The 19,034-nt window shown below is 39.9% G+C and overlaps 1 protein-coding gene across 3 annotated transcripts in view; it reads right to left on the reverse strand.

The window, feature by feature from the left end:
• Positions 1 to 18,595, reverse strand: part of fam120b (family with sequence similarity 120B) — a 32,305-nt gene extending 13,710 nt beyond the window's left edge. Inside the window, exons 1-8 of one of the 3 annotated variants that reach the window (XM_051651503.1) lie at positions 18,473 to 18,547; positions 18,119 to 18,161; positions 17,818 to 17,941; positions 14,956 to 16,011; positions 11,178 to 11,358; positions 9,266 to 9,358; positions 4,704 to 4,876; positions 4,257 to 4,349 (exon numbers count right to left, since the gene is read on the reverse strand). In XM_051651503.1, the coding sequence (XP_051507463.1) occupies positions 4,257 to 4,349; positions 4,704 to 4,876; positions 9,266 to 9,358; positions 11,178 to 11,358; positions 14,956 to 15,963 (1,548 nt within the window). In that variant the 5' untranslated portion in view covers positions 15,964 to 16,011; positions 17,818 to 17,941; positions 18,119 to 18,161; positions 18,473 to 18,547. The other 2 variants (XM_051651502.1, XM_051651504.1) reach the window with 2 other exon arrangements.
• Between the last annotated feature and the right edge of the window lie 439 nt (positions 18,596 to 19,034).

Below are 19,034 nucleotides of genomic sequence, written 5' to 3' on the forward strand. Positions count from 1 at the left end.
ACAATTATTTGTTGGATAATTAATCGTCAGCCAAATTTCATAATCGTGACAGCCCTACTCTTTGTTTAAATTATCATAGTTTTAAACATGTTGTAATTTACATTTTTATAATGGATTTTCATAGTTTAATATTGAAAATCTGAGCCTGGGACAAGGTTACAATAGTAAAACCTTTTCATTAGATAAATGATGAAGGCCTGGTAAAAGTTTTCAAGTCAGTTTAATGTGATCCTTATGTTACAATAAATTAATAAATAAATACAATAATTGAAATCTGTTCGTTTTAATAAAATACAACCTGTGGGACATGAAGTTGCCCTAAGTTGAAGAAACACCAACTTAAAGCTTGTGAGACTTTAACAGTGTAAAAAAAAAAAAAAAACACATTAAAAATATGCTACCAAACATAGTGCTGTTTTAGTATAATGTTAGTACCAGTTATTGGGGGTTGTGCGGGGATGCTACCTCAAAAGCACTTGAGGAACTGTTAATGGAATCGGAACCTTAATCAAATTATGTGTAGAGGCATCCTTAGCTTGCATTTACATTCCCTTACTATGACAATGCAACACAAGGGGAAAGAGATTTGAGGGGGATATCAGGCAGCCTCTGGAGACTCTCTTGCCATCTGTCTGACTCTTACAGCCTCCTAATACTCCCCCCCGTCACCCCACCCCAGTCCTTTTCACATTTCAGGCAGATGTGACAGTGTTACTCCCGATGGGAGGCAACAATGGCGCGTGTAACAGGTGCTCGCCACCCCATGGCACATGGGAGGCTGGAGAGCTTACACACTTTCATCTGGCCAGCGGCAGGCTGTCGCCACCGTGCCTTAAGCACACACGCGTCTCTGGGTCAGCAAGCAATATGGCACCTGTCGCTGTGCGCGCCCTCTAAACACACAATTGCGCAATGCTATTACTCATTGGCCAACATGAACTGAGCCATATCGCTCCACTTATTGCCAAAACGTAAACATGCGGGAGCGTATCAACATAAATACAGAGGCCAAGTTCACAATAAACAGCCATTATGAGACATAAGAGACACAACATCAACCACTGTCTACCTGGGTGATTAAAATCTTTCACCATTAAGAAAAGTCAACATACAATCTGAACCGATATAAATACAACTTCATAGTACATTTACACTGTCGACAGCTTGACTTCTTATGTTTCAAGGATGAAATAAGCATCTGTATCTGAATACAACAAACAGACTGGAGGGATTCACACCAGTCATAGACACAGGAGGAAGAGGCTTCCTGGATATCTCCCAAGAGGCTCTAATTTGTCTCTCTATCATCCATTATCTGTGCCATAGGGAGATTGCTCTCAATCCAAGCACTGCACAACCACAGGCCGCCCTTGGCAGCTGTGTCTGAAATAGCGCACATAGGAGGCTTAAATTAGGGTGGGAGCTGAAATAGTCCTGTGGTCGTCGGCGGGGACGACGCAGAGCCTGTCACCAGAGCATTGCTCTCAGGTTCAGACCACAATTAGAGTCGTTTTTGGGAGGAATGTTGCAAAGCAACCAAAAATGATCCCTCCAGTCTCTTTGCTCATTTTCTTTTCTTTTAAATAGCAAAAGTATCTGATGCATCTCTCAAGAGAAAGGCCATGATTTGTTGAATCTTCAAGTTGCTGTGCAGATTTGGCATGGAAGGAAAGTGTTTATCAAGTATCATCTACTGTAACTCACTGTTCTCTTTGTAAGACATCCCTAATGTGATCTAAAGTGTCAACAACACTTGAATGTTTATACAAACCACTGCATAAAGGCATTAAATAGTATGATTTTTTTGTTAAAATACTCTTCTATACTAGCTTAATATGCAGCGACAACTACAAGTAAACCATTAATAGGTTGTTTGCAATGTAAAGTATAAACATTGTGGCGTAGGGTTATCACGATACTAAAATTTCAGTAGTCGGTACCGTTTCCAGTGAAATTTCACGGTTCTCGATACCAATTTAGATACCACAGCAAAAATATGCTAATATGGTAATGTGCTATTGAACATACTTTTTAGCCCATTTGAAAAGTAAACTTTCAATGTAAATAAAAAAACTGAACAAATGCATGTTTACTTCGTGTTTCTCAATTAAGTATGCATTGCTTTTTAAGTCAGCTTTATTTCTCCCAAATCCTTTTTTTTTTTTTTCAGAATTCCATGTTTTAAAGTTTCATTTCATCATCAAAATTGTGTCTAATCAAATTAATTCCTAAAACTTTTAACAAATAAAAATAGAACAATTATTTTTCAACATACCATTGCATTTTTTTAACCAAACTTTTTTTCAGCACAACTGCACTCTTGCTTGTAATATATTGATTCATTTTATTACTATTATTATTATTTATTAATAATAATAAATATTATTATTATTTATTATTATTATTACTACAGTGGATATCACATTTTACTATACATTTGTAATATATTTCGGTCGCAATTTCTTCAATTTTAGGCATCTAGCTTTTATTTTGACGTGAGCTTTCATTTTTAGTTTTTTTTTTTTTTTTGACGGAAGCTTCACACCTCCAGATAAACAGTTCGCTACATGGCCCTTTATGCTCATTAAAGCGCAAATGCTGCACAGTTTTAAGTATAAATATATAGTTTGCATGTGCTGCACGTTTCACAGTGGATGAGTGCTCCGCTCTGTCATTTAATACAACACACACAGCGTGCATGATTCTCAATATATGTGGCTTCACACATTCACTTTAAAGCACGCAGCTCATGCAGACTAAGACTGAAGCCTTTTGTGGTTTAATAATCACACTAGGATATATCATGGTTTTAATTTGATTCATTGTGCATTATTTTTTTTTCCAAATATGTCAAATTCGTGTATGAGCATTTGGAAGTGTTCGTGTGTCAGTCAGGTAGCATGCGGGTAGCGAACCGAGTCGTACTACCGGTACTGCCCAAAAACTGGTATCGTGACATCTTTTTTCTTTTAGTATCGTTTTGGTACTGAAATACCAGTACTTTTGACATCCCTACTGTGGCACTATCAAAACACTGCTTTTTGTTTTAAGCATCATAATTAGCTGCACACAGCCACATTGGCTCAACCAATGGCATGAGTTTAGGGCAGGACTATCTGTTTTGCCAACCAGTGGCAGATGGGGGGAGTGCTTGGAAAATTTGTTTGAAAGCAATCATTCTATTCCAATTCTGTTGGAGACGCAGGTCGCTAAGAAATAACACACTTCACTTTTTTTTAGTTAAGAGTGCTTCAAACTAGAGCTTTTGGTCAAACTTTGAAATCAAACTGAATGCAAAAACAGCCTTAGGAGCCATTCACACAGGATGTGATTTTTTTTGCAATTGTTTTTCTAAATAAACATGTTCTAGATGAATGTCTTTGACCATCGGCAACGCAGTTTTTCTACATCTCGTGCCATGACCACAGCATTTTAAAGACACTGTGTCAAGTTTTAAAAACTTGTCTTGAGACACCTGCATTCTTTTCCATTTATTGTGCTGTGTCTAGCTATTTCTTTAGACAAGAATGTCTGTGTGAACAGTCCCTTAGGCCCAGTTTACCCCTGGCATTAAGATGCATTTTGGGCGATATGTTTTAAACCGTTCGGGACATTGCTAAAATCAGGTGTAAACAGGGTCCAAAACTATCTGAGATTTGTCCAATTAAACCACTTTCGAAGGGGGTCAAAATGCATGTGACCACACTGTTCGAGTGTGCCTACTCACCTGTCAATCAACCACTACGCATAGACGAGAGTTTTAAACTTTGCTGGTTACATACTTGACTAATTAAAAGGAAAAAAATGTCCATCAACTGTTACACACATTTACTGTATATGCACAAGAACTTCACAGAACTTTTTCAGTGTGCCTGATATCAACATGCAGTAACACAAATAAAAAGAAGCACGCACTGAATGCTGAAGAGGTACTCCAGCAAAATGACAGAAATTCTGCTCTAAACGTCATGTTTGTTCTGAGATAAGTATAATTGGGAGAAACAGTATGCCGTTTTTTCCATGCTTTCTTTTTCTTTTTACTTTATTGTGCTTTATTATCATGCAGTAATACACTGACATAATGATTGCTTCTTAATACCACCACATGTAAACAGGGTCTTAGTCTTTTTTTTTGGTATGTTACAAAATAACATGCATGACCACAGTTGTTTTGAAGACAACTCAAAATGGGTGAAAGCATGGGTGGGAGTAAAATAAAAACAATGCTTTATGCAATGGCAGTTAACATGACTCACCCTGAGCTGTTGCAGTTGTGTGAAGGATTTGAATCTGACACAAACAGCTTGGCACAGATAAGCATCTATGTCTTCCAGAGAAAGGCGTCTCGTCTAGATCCAAAAGCAAACAGTGTTTTTATTCAACGTGCAATCTGTGAAAATCACACTCAAGTATACACAACAAGCAGCGATCATTTAGAAAGATGTCACTGCACACTTATACACAATGCATGGGTATGCGAGCTGTGGTTGGGGATACATCAATAGTCTGATAAGAACTATACACAATAAACAGGGTAGAACAGACAGAGTCGACACCTGAACTCTATTGACATGCATATGTCATTAATAAATAAAGGCTAATAGAGCATAAGTGGTGTGAATGGACACAAACAAAGCCATTTGTTTACATTCAAGTGAAATCTTCAGCAGTCCATGGCATCAGTGATGAAAAGTTAAACACACCTGAATGGCGATGTAGGTTACAAGACAAAACACGGCAATCAAAGGGCTGTCAAACTGCTGCAGCTCTTCAGTTAAATCGTACAGGTCAAAGACACCCAGGAGTGTTGATACTTGGTTTCTTTTCACCTCTGGGTACGTCCGAAACCACAGAGCCATTAGATCAGGGGGCTCTTCTGTTGATACATACCACAAGTTTAACTTATGTATGAGAAAAAATGAAAGATATACAACTAAATATTTGTTGTTGTTTTTTAAGCTAAATATAATGACAGGCTTATTCTAAAACCAGGGTTCGCAAACCTTTTGACCAATGAATTTCCATGACTTTTCATATCATTCTAAAGAGATTGCACTCTTTTATCTTTTTACTTTATTTTAAAGTTGAGAATAACTAGAAAAAATATATTTACAATAGACATTTCCATGACGTTTTAAGATGTTTTTAATTTCCATGACTTTTATTGGCCTGGAGATCACAACTTTAAAATTTCCAAACCAAATGGTGTGTCTTTTTTTTTTTTTTTTTACTCAAAGCATCTGTTTCATGTAATCACTGATACAAGCAAATACAAAAGAGCAAACATAAGGAATTATTTACAATAACATCAAAACTGATCTATTGAGATTATAGGATTTCAAGAACAAGTACTACTTACAGGAATGTATGTGGTTCAATAAAAGCTAAGCTTAATCGGCAGCATTTGCGGCATAATGTCAATTACCACCAAAAAATTTCTTTAAACTAGCCTTTCATTTACTTAAAGCACAAATCGCAGTTACAATCAGGCACTTACAATAGATGTGAATTGGGCAAGTCCATCAACAGTAAAATACATCCTGTTTCAAAAGAATAGCCAGATGATTTAAAAAAATTATGTGTGCTAACATGATTTTTATGTGATAAAATCAGGGATTTACCAGCATTACAGCACTTAACCCCCTCCGTGGATCATCGTGGTGGAAGGATGTGCATGCCCCAATGTCTGGAGCATTGGCTCCTGGTAGGGTCTCCCTTGGCAAATTGGTCCCAGGTGAGAGACCAGACGAAGAGTGACCCAAAACTCCCCAATATTGCGGCCAGCAGGAAGAAAAGTGACTTTGCCCAGAACAGGGAACCCTGGGCCCTTTCCTGGAGCCCGGGAGAGAAGCTCACAGGCGAACACCTGGTGGCCGGGCTTTGACCCATGGGGCCCAGCCGGGCTTAGCCCAGAAAAACAATGTGGGGCCACCTCCTTGTGGGCCCACCACCAAATAGGGGACAAGTACGATGCCCAACGGGTAGCAGGCGAGGGCTTGGGCCTGTGCGGACTGGACCTTGGTTACAGAAACTAGCTTTTGGAAAATGGAATGTGACCTCACTGGTGGGGAAGGAGCCAGAGTTAGTGTGTGAGGTTGAGAGATAACAGCTAGATATAGTTGGACTCACTCTACGCACTGTTCTGGCTCCGGAACCGAACTCCTGGACAGGGGTTGGACACTCTCCTTCTCTGGAGTTGCTCAGGGTGAAAGGCGTCGAGCAGGTGTGGGAATACTCACAAGCCCCCAGCTTGGCGCTACAATCTTGGAGTTTAGCCCAGTAGATGAGAGGGTCACCTCATTGCGACTTCGTGTTTCGGGGGAAAAGCTCTGACTGTGGTCTGTGCTTATGCACCGAACCGCAGTCCAGCATATTCAGCCTTCTTGGAGACCCTAGGAGGGGCCCTGGAGTGCCAGCAGGGGACTCCATAGTATAGTTCTGCTGGGTGACTTCAATGCCCATGTTGACAATAATGGAGATACCTGGAGGGGAGTGATTGGGAGGAACGGCCTGCCTGATCTGAACTCAAGCGGTGTTCTGTTATTGGATTTCTGTGCAAGTCATGCATTGGCCATAACAAACACCATGTTCGAACATAAGGTTGTTCATAAGTGTACTTGGTACCAAAGCAACTTAGGCCAAAGGCCGATGATCGACTTTATTGTTGTATCATCAGACCTGTGGCCATATGTTCTGGACTCTCGTGTGAAGAGAGGAGCTGAGCTGTCAACCAATCACCACCTGGTGGTAAGTTGAATCAGATGACTGGGAAACTGCTAGATAGACCTGGCAAACCCAAACAGATTGTGAGGGTGAACTGGGAATGTTTGACGGAGAACCCTGTCCAGAAGATTTTTAATCACCACCTCCAGAGGAGCTTCTCCCACATCCCCGAGAAGGCTAGAGACATGGAGTCCAAGTGGACCCTGTTTAAGACCTCCATCGCAGAGGCGGCCGCTGTGAGCTGTGGCTGGAAGGTTGTTGGTGCCTGCCACTGTGAGCTGTGGTTGGAAGGTTGTTGGTGCCTGTCGGGGTGGCAATCCTAGAACATGCTGGTGAAGTGAAGGAAGCCGTCATGCTGAAGGAGGCTTTTCGGGATTGGTTAGCCCGTAGAACTCCGGAGTCAGCTGACAGGTAAAGGCATGTCAGAAGGACTACAGGGGCAGCAGTTGTGGAAGCGAAAACCCAGGTGAGGGAGGAGTTTGGGGACGCCATGGAGAAGGACCTTTGGTAGGCCTCAAAGAGGTTCTGGCAAACCATAAGACGGCTTAGGCGTGGAAAGCAGGGATTTGTCCAGGCCATTATTGGCTGGGGCGCAGAACTGTTGACCTCACCTGACGATATAGTCGAGTGCTGGAAGGAACACTTTGAGGAACTCCCAAATCCGACTAACACGCACTCTGTGGAAGAGGCAGGGACGAAGGACTTGGGGGGGTTGACACCCATTTCCCTGGCAGAGGTCACTGAGGTAGTCAAAGAGCTCAGAAGTGGCAAGGTGCCAGGGGTGGATGCGATTCGCCCTGAGATGCTGAAGGCCCTGGAGGTTGTTGGGCTGTCATGGCTGACACAGTTTTTCAGCATTGTGTGGACATCTGGGATGGTACCAATGGATTGGCAGACAGGTGTTGTGGTTCCAATTTTTTTAAAAAGCGACCGGAGGGTGTGTTCCAACTATCGCGGGATCACACTTCTCAGCCTACCTGGGAAAGCTTATGCCAGGGTGCTGGTGAGGAGACTTCGGCCGATTGTTGAACCTCAGATTGAGGAGGAACAATGCAGATTCCGTCCCGGTCATGGAACAGTGGATCAGCTCTTTACCTTAGTGCGGGTCCTAGAGGGGGTATGGGAATTTTCTTATCCAGTTTACATATGATTTGTGGACTTGGAAAAGGCATATGACTGTGTCCCCTGGGATGTCCTGTGGGGGACGCTGTGGGAGTATGGGGTTCCGGGGCTGCTAGTGTGTGCCATTCAGTCCCTGTATAACCACTGCGAGAGCTGTGTCCGCATCCTCGGCATTAAATCAAGCTTGTTCACAGTGGGCACTGGACTCCGACAGGGCTGTCCCTTGTTACCGATAATGTTTGTGATATTCATGGATATTAACTCAAGGCGCAGCCGAGGTGTGGAGTGTGTCCATTTTGGGGGCCTCAGGATTGCATCCCTGCTATTTACACATGATGTGGTCCTGTTGGCATCAACACGCTTTGACCTCCTGCGTGCACTTGGGAGGTTTGTGGCCGAGCGTGAAGTGGCTGGGATGCGGGTGCTAACATGAGGGTCAGCACCTCCAAGTCTGAGGCCCTGGTTCTCTGCTGGAAAAGGGTGGATTGCTCTCGTCAGGTAGGGAGAGAGCAGCTGCACCAAGTGGAGGAGTTCAAGTATCTCGGGGTCTTGTTCACGAGTAAGGGAAAGTTGGAGCATGAGAACGACAGGCGGATCGGGACAGCATCTGCAGTAATGCGGTCACTCTACCAGACCGTGGTGGTGAAGAAGGAGCTGAGCCTGAAGGCAAAGCTCTCAATTTACCAGTCGGTGTACGTTCCAACCCTCACCTATGGTCATGAGCTTTGGGTAGTGACTGAAAGGATAAGATCGCGAATACAAGCAGCCAAAATTAGCTTTCTTCATAGGGTGTCAGGGCTCACCCTAAGGGATAGGGTGCGAAGCTCTGTCATCTGAGAGGGGCTCGGAGTAGAACCGCTGCTCCTCTGCATTGAAAGGAGCCAGTTGAGGTGGTTCAGGCATCTGATCAGAATGCCTTCTGGACGCCTTCCTGTGGAGGTGTTTGGGGCATGTCCAACTGGGAGGAGGCCCAGAGGAAGACACAGAACACGATGGAGGGATTATATCTCTCGGCTGGCCTGGAAACACCTCAGGATCCCCCAAGATGAGCTGGAGGATATGGCCGGGGAAAAGGATTTATGGGCTACTTTGCTTAGTCTGCTGCCACCACGACCTGGTCCTGGATTAGCGATCGAAGATGGATGCATGACAGCGCTTAACAGATTACAGGGTAAATAATGGTGTTAATGTCATGACAAAAAGTTGTAATATTGGATACAATTTTAAACAGATAGGGTTAGTAAGTGATTTTAATACAATAAAATCATGTTAACACATAGTCAGTTATATAATTAAAACACACCTTGAGGCTATACTTTTGAAACAGTGTGTACCATTGTAAGTGCCTTACTGTAGCCATGATTTGGATAAAAGTGTCTTTAAAATGAATATATGTAAATGTAACTATTTAATTATGTACTTGGATGGTTGAGGGGTTTTGGAGTGACTCTGTTTGGCTCCTTAAGTGGATTTCCTGGGAAGACAAACCATTCATTGACTGACACAGAACAATCTATAACAGAGAGAGGAAAGAGGCAGAAAAAAGTAAACAAACTGACATTAAAAATACTCCACAAAACTAACTAATAAAGTAAACTTAAAGCAGCATTGAAAGGGAATCCATGCATTCGGCTTGTGTATAGGAAATAATATGATTGACAGATCCAAGTACTTCCAAAATTAGTCTCCACTGTTTGAAATCTGATATGTTTGTCCCCACTGGTCTGCCTCTACTTCGTCAATGGCACGTTCATCACATATTTGCCCACACCACAAATATTGGACAGTATATACTGGGACAATTCCCAGAATACTATGAAGCAATGAAGTTATTTTCGGTAAACATGACAGTAAGAGGGCAGCATATATTTCAAGACCTCAACTCAATGCCTAGATTTTAAGGAAAAAGACAAATGATACAGTGTAGGCAAATAATATTTAAATAATAATGATAAATTATCGGGGATGATGGAATAATTAACTTCAGTCCCTTTACTTTACCAATGAATTTTTATAACTTTTCCAGTTGTTTATTATTACTGGATAAGGATTTCTAAAAATCATTTTCTAGTGATGCACTCACAAGGAGTACTGTCTAGCCGATGAAATAGGCCTATTTTAAATCTGAAAACAAGAAAAATATTCTATTCACTAAATTTCTATGACTTTTTATGATTGTATTAATTTCAACTGAAATATTATGATATGTTTTCCATGTTTTCATGAGATGGGACTTAAGGCCAAAGTGTACTTCGGTTTTCTGGGTGTCTGTACATCTGACAGAAATGTTTACATCAGCCCAGTACGCGACTATGCGCAGGCTGTACGTATGCAGCCTAGTTTATCTAGACACGCAGACAGTCCGCGCCTTTGCTTTTCATCAGCGCATGCGGTTGCTGCTGATTGTAGCACTCGTAGCGCACATGTATTGAAGGCGTCCGTGTGGGCTCGCAGTCAAAAGAGCATACTTTGGAAGGCTGAACACTTGTCCGTGCGCAAGATGCAACAGTGAGTGTGAAAACGAAGTATACGCTAGCCTAAGGGCGCTTACACACTAGGGAAAGCTTAGATGGAGCGTTTGACGCATGGGAGTACGAAATGTCCCTTTGGAAGGCGTGCACTTGAAGGAGGAGGTGGTTCAGTTTGAAAACAAGCGACAATCACCAATACAGATGGCTATCCAAAATATAATGCACTAGTGAACATTGAAACACTTCTCAAGGCTCTCTCTCTACAACTACTATCTTTTTAGCCTGGCAGATAAAAATAATAAAGAACAGGGAATGAATACAATGCATGTAATGAGTTTTTTTTTTCACAGCGCAACTAATCCCACCTTTCCGAAAATTCTGGTCGCAAACCCTTGTATTTTCCCTTTCCATCATTCCGACGCACCATCCCCATTGAAATCAATGCATTTGCAGCATTCTCTGATGCAGCGTAAACTCCAGTGTGCAGGCCCCCTCAAATGTGCTGACAGCACGCAAACAAATTAGGCTGCATGTGGATTGTCCACATGAGAAGTTTGCGTCACGCGCACTGTGCATGAGACCTACTCGCACGTGACAAAGTGAAATGTACTATGGCCTAAACTGGGCTGCATGCAGACAATACACGCATACTCAACCGATGACAAAATTTTCATCACCCAAAGTCGCAAAGCGCGATACTTAGCGGCATGCAGAAAACCAAAGTGCTATGCCTTTTCTGCTGTCATTCCAAATACTCTCCTTTAATCAGTTGGCTTCCTCACAAATGTATTCAAAATAACAGATAGGAAACACAAACAAAAAAATAGGCTAAATTCTCAGTGGAAAAGAGTTCAAACACACCTGACTGTATTGGCAGGAAAAGGCCATAGATGCGCTCTCGGACGGGCAGATATAAGATGGCCTGCGGTGGTAACTCAAACTCATCCTCATCCTCTAATGTGTTACTGCAATCCACGACTCCATCATACAGCACATTATAGATCATAAAACACTCTGCGCGTTTGTGCTTCTCTTTCGCTGCCTGCAACATGGAAATCCGTAGTGTAAAAACTCACATCACCTCTGGAGTGATATTGTTGTGTGTTTTTATCATTTACAGTGGGGTCGGAAAGTTGGAGACCACATTGAAAATCTGAGATTTTTTTAAATTTATACCAGAAAATAAACAGAATTGTTTAGGATTTTAAAACATTTAGTAGCATTCCCATTGGAAGATTTTGCACGAAGATGTTATGTTGTGTTCCAGTCATTTTGTCCTGGACGACTTTATTTTTCTTAAACATTTTTTTTTACTTAATTTAATTGGAATAAAATTCCTTGACATTCTTCACATATGGTGTCTGAAAAACACCAAAAGATCGATTTTATTTCACTTTGTTACACCTGTTGTGTTCCCGGTCAAAAATGACCGGCCACTGGAAATGAATGGATTAGACTGCAAAATACAGAAATATTAAGTGTTCAGGAGCATTACAGTCTTTTAGGTGAGCACATACAGGTGCATCTCAATAAATTAGAATGTCGTGGAAAAGTTCATTTATTTCAGTAATTCAACTCAAATTGTGAAACTCGTGTATTAAATAAATTCAATGCACACAGACTGAAGTAGTTTAAGTCTTTGGTTCTTTTAATTGTGATGATTTTGGCTCACATTTAGCAAAAACCCACCAATTCACTATCTCAAAAAATTAGAATACATCATAAGACCAATAAAAAAAACATTTTTATTGAATTGTTGGCCTTCTGGAAAGTATGTTCATTTACTGTATATGTACTCAATACTTGGTAGGAGCTCCTTTTGCTTTAATTACTGCCTCAATTCGGCGTGGCATGGAGGTGATCAGTTTGTGGCACTGCTGAGGTGGTATGGAAGCCCAGGTTTCTTTGACAGTGGCCTTCAGCTCATCTGCATTTTTTGGTCTCTTGTTTCTCATTCTCCTCTTGACAATACCCCATAGATTCTCTATGGGGTTCAGGTCTGGTGAGTTTGCTGGCCAGTCAAGCACACCAACACCATGGTCATTTAACCAACTTTTGGTGCTTTTGGCAGTGTGGGCAGGTGCCAAATCCTGCTGGAAAATGAAATCAGCATCTTTAAAAAGCTGGTCAGCAGAAGGAAGCATGAAGTGCTCCAAAATTTCTTGGTAAACGGGTGCAGTGACTTTGGTTTTCAAAAAACACAATGGACCAACACCAGCAGATGACATTGCACCCCAAATCATCACAGACTGTGGAAACTTAACACTGAACTTCAAGCAACTTGGGCTATGAGCTTCTCCACCCTTCCTCCAGACTCTAGGACCTTGGTTTCCATATGAAATACAAAACTTGCTCTCATCTGAAAAGAGGACTTTGGACCACTGGGCAACAGTCCAGTTCTTCTTCTCCTTAGCCCAGGTAAGACACCTCTGACGTTGTCTGTGGTTAAGGAGTGGCTTAACAAGAGGAATACAACAACTGTAGCCAAATTCCTTGACATGTCTGTGTCTTGATGCCTTGACCCCAGCCTCAGTCCATTCCTTGTGAAGTTCACCCAAATTCTTGAATCGATTTTGCTTGACAATCATAAGGCTGCGGTTCTCTCTGTTGGTTGTGCATCTTTTTCTTCCACACTTTTTCCTTCCACTCAACTTTCTGTTAACATGCTTGGATACAGCACTCTGTGAACAGCCAGCTTCTTTGGCAATGAATGTTTGTGGCTTACCCTCCTTGTGAAGGGTGTCAATGATTGTCTTCTGGACAACTGTCAGATCAGCAGTCTTCCCCATGATCAGGAAACCTTTGCAGGTGTTTTGAGTTGATTAGCTGATTGGCATGTCACCATATTCTAATTTTTTGAGATAGTGAATTGGTGGGTTTTTGTTAAATGTGAGCCAAAATCATCACAATTAAAAGAACCAAAGACTTAAACTACTTCAGTCTGTGTGCATTGAATTTATTTAATACACGAGTTTCACAATTTGAGTTGAATTACTGAAATAAATGAACTTTTCCACGACATTCTAATTTATTGAGATGCACCTGTATGTGGATGTGTGTTTGCACATATAACATCAACAGACATGTGCGCACACAAAACACACATACACACACAATGTGCATACCTGCCAACATCGGATTTTGAAAAATAAGGAGATTTAGTTTCTGGTGCCGTATGCGTGAGGAACGGCAGCCGGTGGAATTTATGGTCTTTTATTAGATCTGATGATCTAATTCTTTTATTTACTTAATATGTTGTACTTGTCTTTGACTCAGCGATTGTATTCATACAGTACATTGTTGTATCAGTGTAATTTTGTACATCTTATTGAACATTTTGAACCTTCTGTTTTTCAGTAAAACCAATCCACAGCATTAGCACAATGTGTGGAATTTTCACATTTCAGCACAATGTGTGGACTTTTCAGACAACCACTTACCCACCGAATGAAAATTTCCCAAGTTATATCAATGTTAAATGAACGATCTGTAACAATTTTGCAGTGACGACATCTGACCAGTTCATGGGACAAATCGCATCCCGTTCTGATTAGATACAGGATGCATCATTTCATATTTAAATATGGGATGATCCCGTATTTTATGGAGGAGGGGTAGAACAACGGGAGAAATCCGGTAAAATAGGGAGTGTTGGCAGGTATGATAATGTGTGTTGAGCACCCTTTTGTGCATTGTCTTTCCATGTACACTCTTTGAGTAATATTTCAAGATCTACATATCATATTATGTTGTGTTCAGGCTCTTTGAATCTGGATAGTCTGCTGTAAGTTACGATATTTCATTGTCTATATGTATGTTTCAGGAAGTAATAAGAAAAAAACGTGACAAAAAGCCACTCCTGTTTATTATATTTATATGTGTCAGTGGGAATTTCATACACTAATACTCACTGCAGTATGGCCTCTGAGTGAAACAAATTTGCTTATTGCATTCTACTAATTGACACCTTTCCAACTATATATAACACATGGCTATCTCATCTTTTTTATGGTTTTACCAACTCTGAATATAATTGTTTGATAACAAATTGCAAATGATGAGAACGAAATGGTTCTTATTTGTAAGCAAATTAAAAAGCATTTTTTAAGAACTGGTAGGATCAGCTATATGCATTGTAAAGTCCAGATCCTAAACTTCAAAATGACACCTATTTTGTTCAGATCAAGCAAGTGGTTATTCATTTATTATGTAATTATTATTATTATTTTTTGTTTTCTGCAGGGAGTGCCCCCCACTGGCCCAGTATAAGCTCAGTTCAATGAATCCTATCAATAAAAAAAAAATAATAAATAAAAAAAAAAAACAACAAAAAAAAATATATATATATATATTTTATAAAATAATGTTAAAAACAGTAGTACAAAACCTGTCATTATTACTAAAAATAATTTTTACCAGGAACACAAAATGTGTTAGCACAAAATGAACACAACACAACCAAAAGGGGACAAATCATATCCTAAAAAAAATCTGATATTCATACTAATTTTTCAGTTCAATCTTTCACTCAAATTAATATGCAGACAATATAATTTATAATTTTAAAATATTGTAGCAAATCAGCATTTCACTAATGGTCTCATAATTTTGGACCCTATTGTATACTTTTTCTTTTTACCTGTAATATGTCATGAGGAACGTACTTGGCCATCAAACACACTGACTCTGGAGAGGGACGGCGGCACTGTAACCAAGGGGACATTTGCCCAGGAAGTAGATACATGTGGATTCCTTTTTCTAAAGCCTCTTTCTCTGCTTCAATTAACGGCAGTGAGGAAACACCAAACGTTCCCTCGCTGCGAGGTCGATGAACATTGATGAAATCTGCGACAGCAAAGACTTTGTCTCCTTGAACTTGCCCGTGTTTCTTGCGATATAATGCCAAAGCACTGTTGCGGAGACGTTGCATTTGCTGTTCAGACACTATGTCATTACCCAACATACAGGCCAAGAGAGGGAGGTCAGACATATGAAGCTTTAGGACCTGACATAATGTCTCTCTGGACAACAGAACAGTTGTCATATTGTCTAAATTGAGTTTACTGATGGAAAGGTAAGGGACTGTGTTGTATATGACAAAGTCTGTGTCTTGACCCAAGATGCCCATGCAGTTGTGAGAGAGGGAATAGTCAGCAATCTCATAATCTCCTTCACGCACAGAGCACCATGTTTCTTGGCCAAGAGTTTTGAGGGCAAATCTGGAGAAGGTTGCGATTCCAGAGGGTAGACAGAAAAGGTCTCTGCTATTCGGCTGTTGATTGTGAGCCTTAATGTGCTGAAAAATTCTCGCGATGTCTTGGTTGACTCTCAGACGCCTCTTCACCCACTCGGCACGCTTTTGTTCCTCAACTGTTCCGTCAAAGAAAAAGACCAATCGTATGCCTGCAGCCGTAAACGCATTGATGAATTCCTGAAGGATGTGCATATACTCTTGCCATTGACCTCCATGTACCCAAGCTTGACAGCGATACCAGTATCTTAAACAGGCCATTCCATCCACTACAACTGTAGCGTTACTGTCAGGATGGTCTTTGACGTGATTCTCTGCCATCTGTTTTAGGTCAACCGGTACACAAGTACCTGGGCAACATGCCTCCATAAAGTATTGTAAGCCCTTCACACCCATGTTCAGTTGTGTGAGAGGTCCTCTGCATTTACAAGTTCATAAATGCACCTAAATTGAAACATACAAGTGAACACATAAGCATTTGATAAACTATCTACATCCTTACAGTGAGGAAACTTGGAAAGAAACTGCAGTGCATAATAATAGTTAAGCTATAATTGATATAATATATATATATATATATACACACACACTGGTGGCCGAATGTTTGGAATAATGTACAGATTTTGCTCTTATGGAAAGAAATTGGTATTTTTATTCACCAAAGTGGCATTCAACTGATCACAATGTATAGTCAGGACATTAATAATGTGAAAAATTACTATTACAATTTGAAAAAAATGTTCAGAACTTCTTAAACTACTCAAAGAGTTCTCATCAAAAAATCCTCCGTGTGCAGCAATGACAGCTTTGCAGATCCTTGTTATTCTAGCTGTCAGTTTGTCCAGATACTCAGGTGACATTTCACCCCACACTTCCTGTAGCACTTGCCATAGATGTGGCTGTCTTGTCGGGCACTTCTCACGCACCTTACATTCTAGCTGATCCCACAAAAGCTCAATGGGGTTAAGATCCATAACACTCTTTTCCAATTAGCTGTTGTCCAATGTCTGTGTTTCTTTGCCCACTCTAACCTTTTCTTTTTGTTTTTCTGTTTCAAAAGTGGCTTTTTCTTTGCAATTCTTCCCATAAGGCCTGCACCCCTGAGTCTTCTCTTTACTGGTGTACATGAAACTGGTGTTGAGCGGGTAGAATTCAATGAAGCTGTCAGCTGAGGACATGTGAGGCATCTATTTCTCAAACTAGAGACTCTGATGTACTTATCCTCTTATTTAGTTGTACATCTGGCCTTCCACATCTCTTTCTGTCCTTGTTAGAGCCAGCTGTCCTTTGTCTTTGAAGACTTTAGTGTACACCTTTGTATGAAATCTTCCATTTTTTGGCAATTTCAAGCATTGTATAGCCTTCAATCCTCAAAACAATGATTGACTGACGAGTTTCTAGAGAAAGCTATTTCTGTTTAGCCATTTTTGACCTAATATTGACCTTAAGACACGCCAGTCTATTGCATAGAGTGGCAACTCAAAAACAAACACAAAGACAATGTTAAGCTTCATTTAATGAACCAAATAGCTTTCAGCTGTGTTTGATATGATGGCAAGTGATTTTCTAGTACCAATTTAGCAATTTAGCATGATTACTCAAGGATAAGGTGTTGGATTAATGGCTGCTGGAAATGGGACCTGTCTAGATTTGATCAAAAATGACTTTTTTCAAATAGTGATGGTGCTGTTTTTTACATCGGTAATATCCTGACTATACTTTGTGATCAGTTGAATGCCACTTTGGTGAATTAAAGTACCAATTTCCTCCTGAAACAGCAAACTCTGTACATTATTCCAAACTTTTGGCCACCAGTGTATGTATATATTTTTTTTTTACATATATTCTTAGTTTACATTATATGAATGGTTGACATGAAATACTTTTGGAAAGAACAGTGCGACACGCTAAATTCCAGCTATTTTTGGGGACCCCCAAGGAGGGCGCAAAGAGCTGCAGGGGGTCCACAGAAAATTTCTGAGAAAAATTGTGTGAAAAAGTACATTGTTTCATGCTACTTTTTGAAGACTACAAATACATTTTAGAAGAAATTGAAAAAAAAAAAAAAAGTCTTCAGGTATATACCAAAACTCTACTAGTGGGTAGAATAAAAGAAATACTGTAAACTATGGAGTAAATATTGTCCAGATAATATTTTGATTATTTATTTGGGCTTTAATGCAATGGCACTATAAATGCCAATTTCTTATTTTTGAAAACACAATGTTGTCTTAATAATATCACACTTACTATTTTATCACACAGTATAAATGGGTCTTTATATCTCAAGAAGGGGTCCCTTGCAAAAGGATCATCACATTTGGGGTTTTTTGTCATCAAAAAGTTTGAAACCCCTGGAATATTCCATCTAAAACTTTTTTATACAGCATTAATTATTTTTTATAATTTTTATGCATGCTGCATGTATGATCTGATAATAATTTTAAGACTATATAGAATATTTACACTTTTAGAAAAATCAATTTATCACCATGCATGACCATTTAAAATGAACTAGTGAAGGCAAACGGTAATTAAAAAGATGAAATACTTCAGTTCCAGCTCCCATGATATACACTCTTCCTTATTTTAACCTGAAATCATGTAGACAAAAAATAAAAGTTCATGGACACGTACGCGTCAAATATAAACATATTAATTATAAAATCCAAATGATTAAATATGAATTATTTATCTTTGTATTATTTCTAACTGGTGACGTACATCAGTTAATAAATAAACGATCTGAGAATCCTGTAACATTCACTGTGACCAACTGTGTGTCAGTGATGGAATATCATTATGCAGCAGCGATGCTTCCAGACAAGATAAAGAAGGATATTTTTATCATTTACTGCCACAAATAATTAACTTAAGGCTCCCTAAGAAACAAAAACGGACTCACTATTCGGTGGGGTGAGATGTACAGTTCAACTGGAATACTTAAGTTACTAAACGTTCTTTAAGCGTTGACTGGTTGACATGCTAAGCTAAACCCGCTCTGTTTACAATGTTGCGCTCACTTCCTCTTCCGGAAACGACAATCCCAACAACCAACCAATCAGCATCATCCTTTATGATCCTTATTAATCCTTCTTGTAAACAAAACAAAATGACCACATCAAAAACAATGTTATAGGCTTCGAATAAAAAAAAAAAAAAAAAAAAAAAAATATGATTGATTTATCGATTAGGCTACTCTGCCAAAACATCTCTTATTTTAGAAAATGACGACTGTAAGTTTCTATCCGAGGAAAATAGCCTAATTTGTAAGTCCATGCACTCCAAAAAAAAAAAAAAATTATATATATCTATACACACACACACACACACACACACACACACACACACACACACACACACACACACACACACACAAACACACACACACACACACACTGACCACAAAAAAGTTTGAATAATGTACAGATTTTGCTCTTATGGAAAGAAATTGGTACTTTTATTCA

Source organism: Myxocyprinus asiaticus, chromosome 23 (assembly GCF_019703515.2).
Source record: "Myxocyprinus asiaticus isolate MX2 ecotype Aquarium Trade chromosome 23, UBuf_Myxa_2, whole genome shotgun sequence".
Lineage (NCBI taxonomy): Eukaryota > Metazoa > Chordata > Actinopteri > Cypriniformes > Catostomidae > Myxocyprinus > Myxocyprinus asiaticus.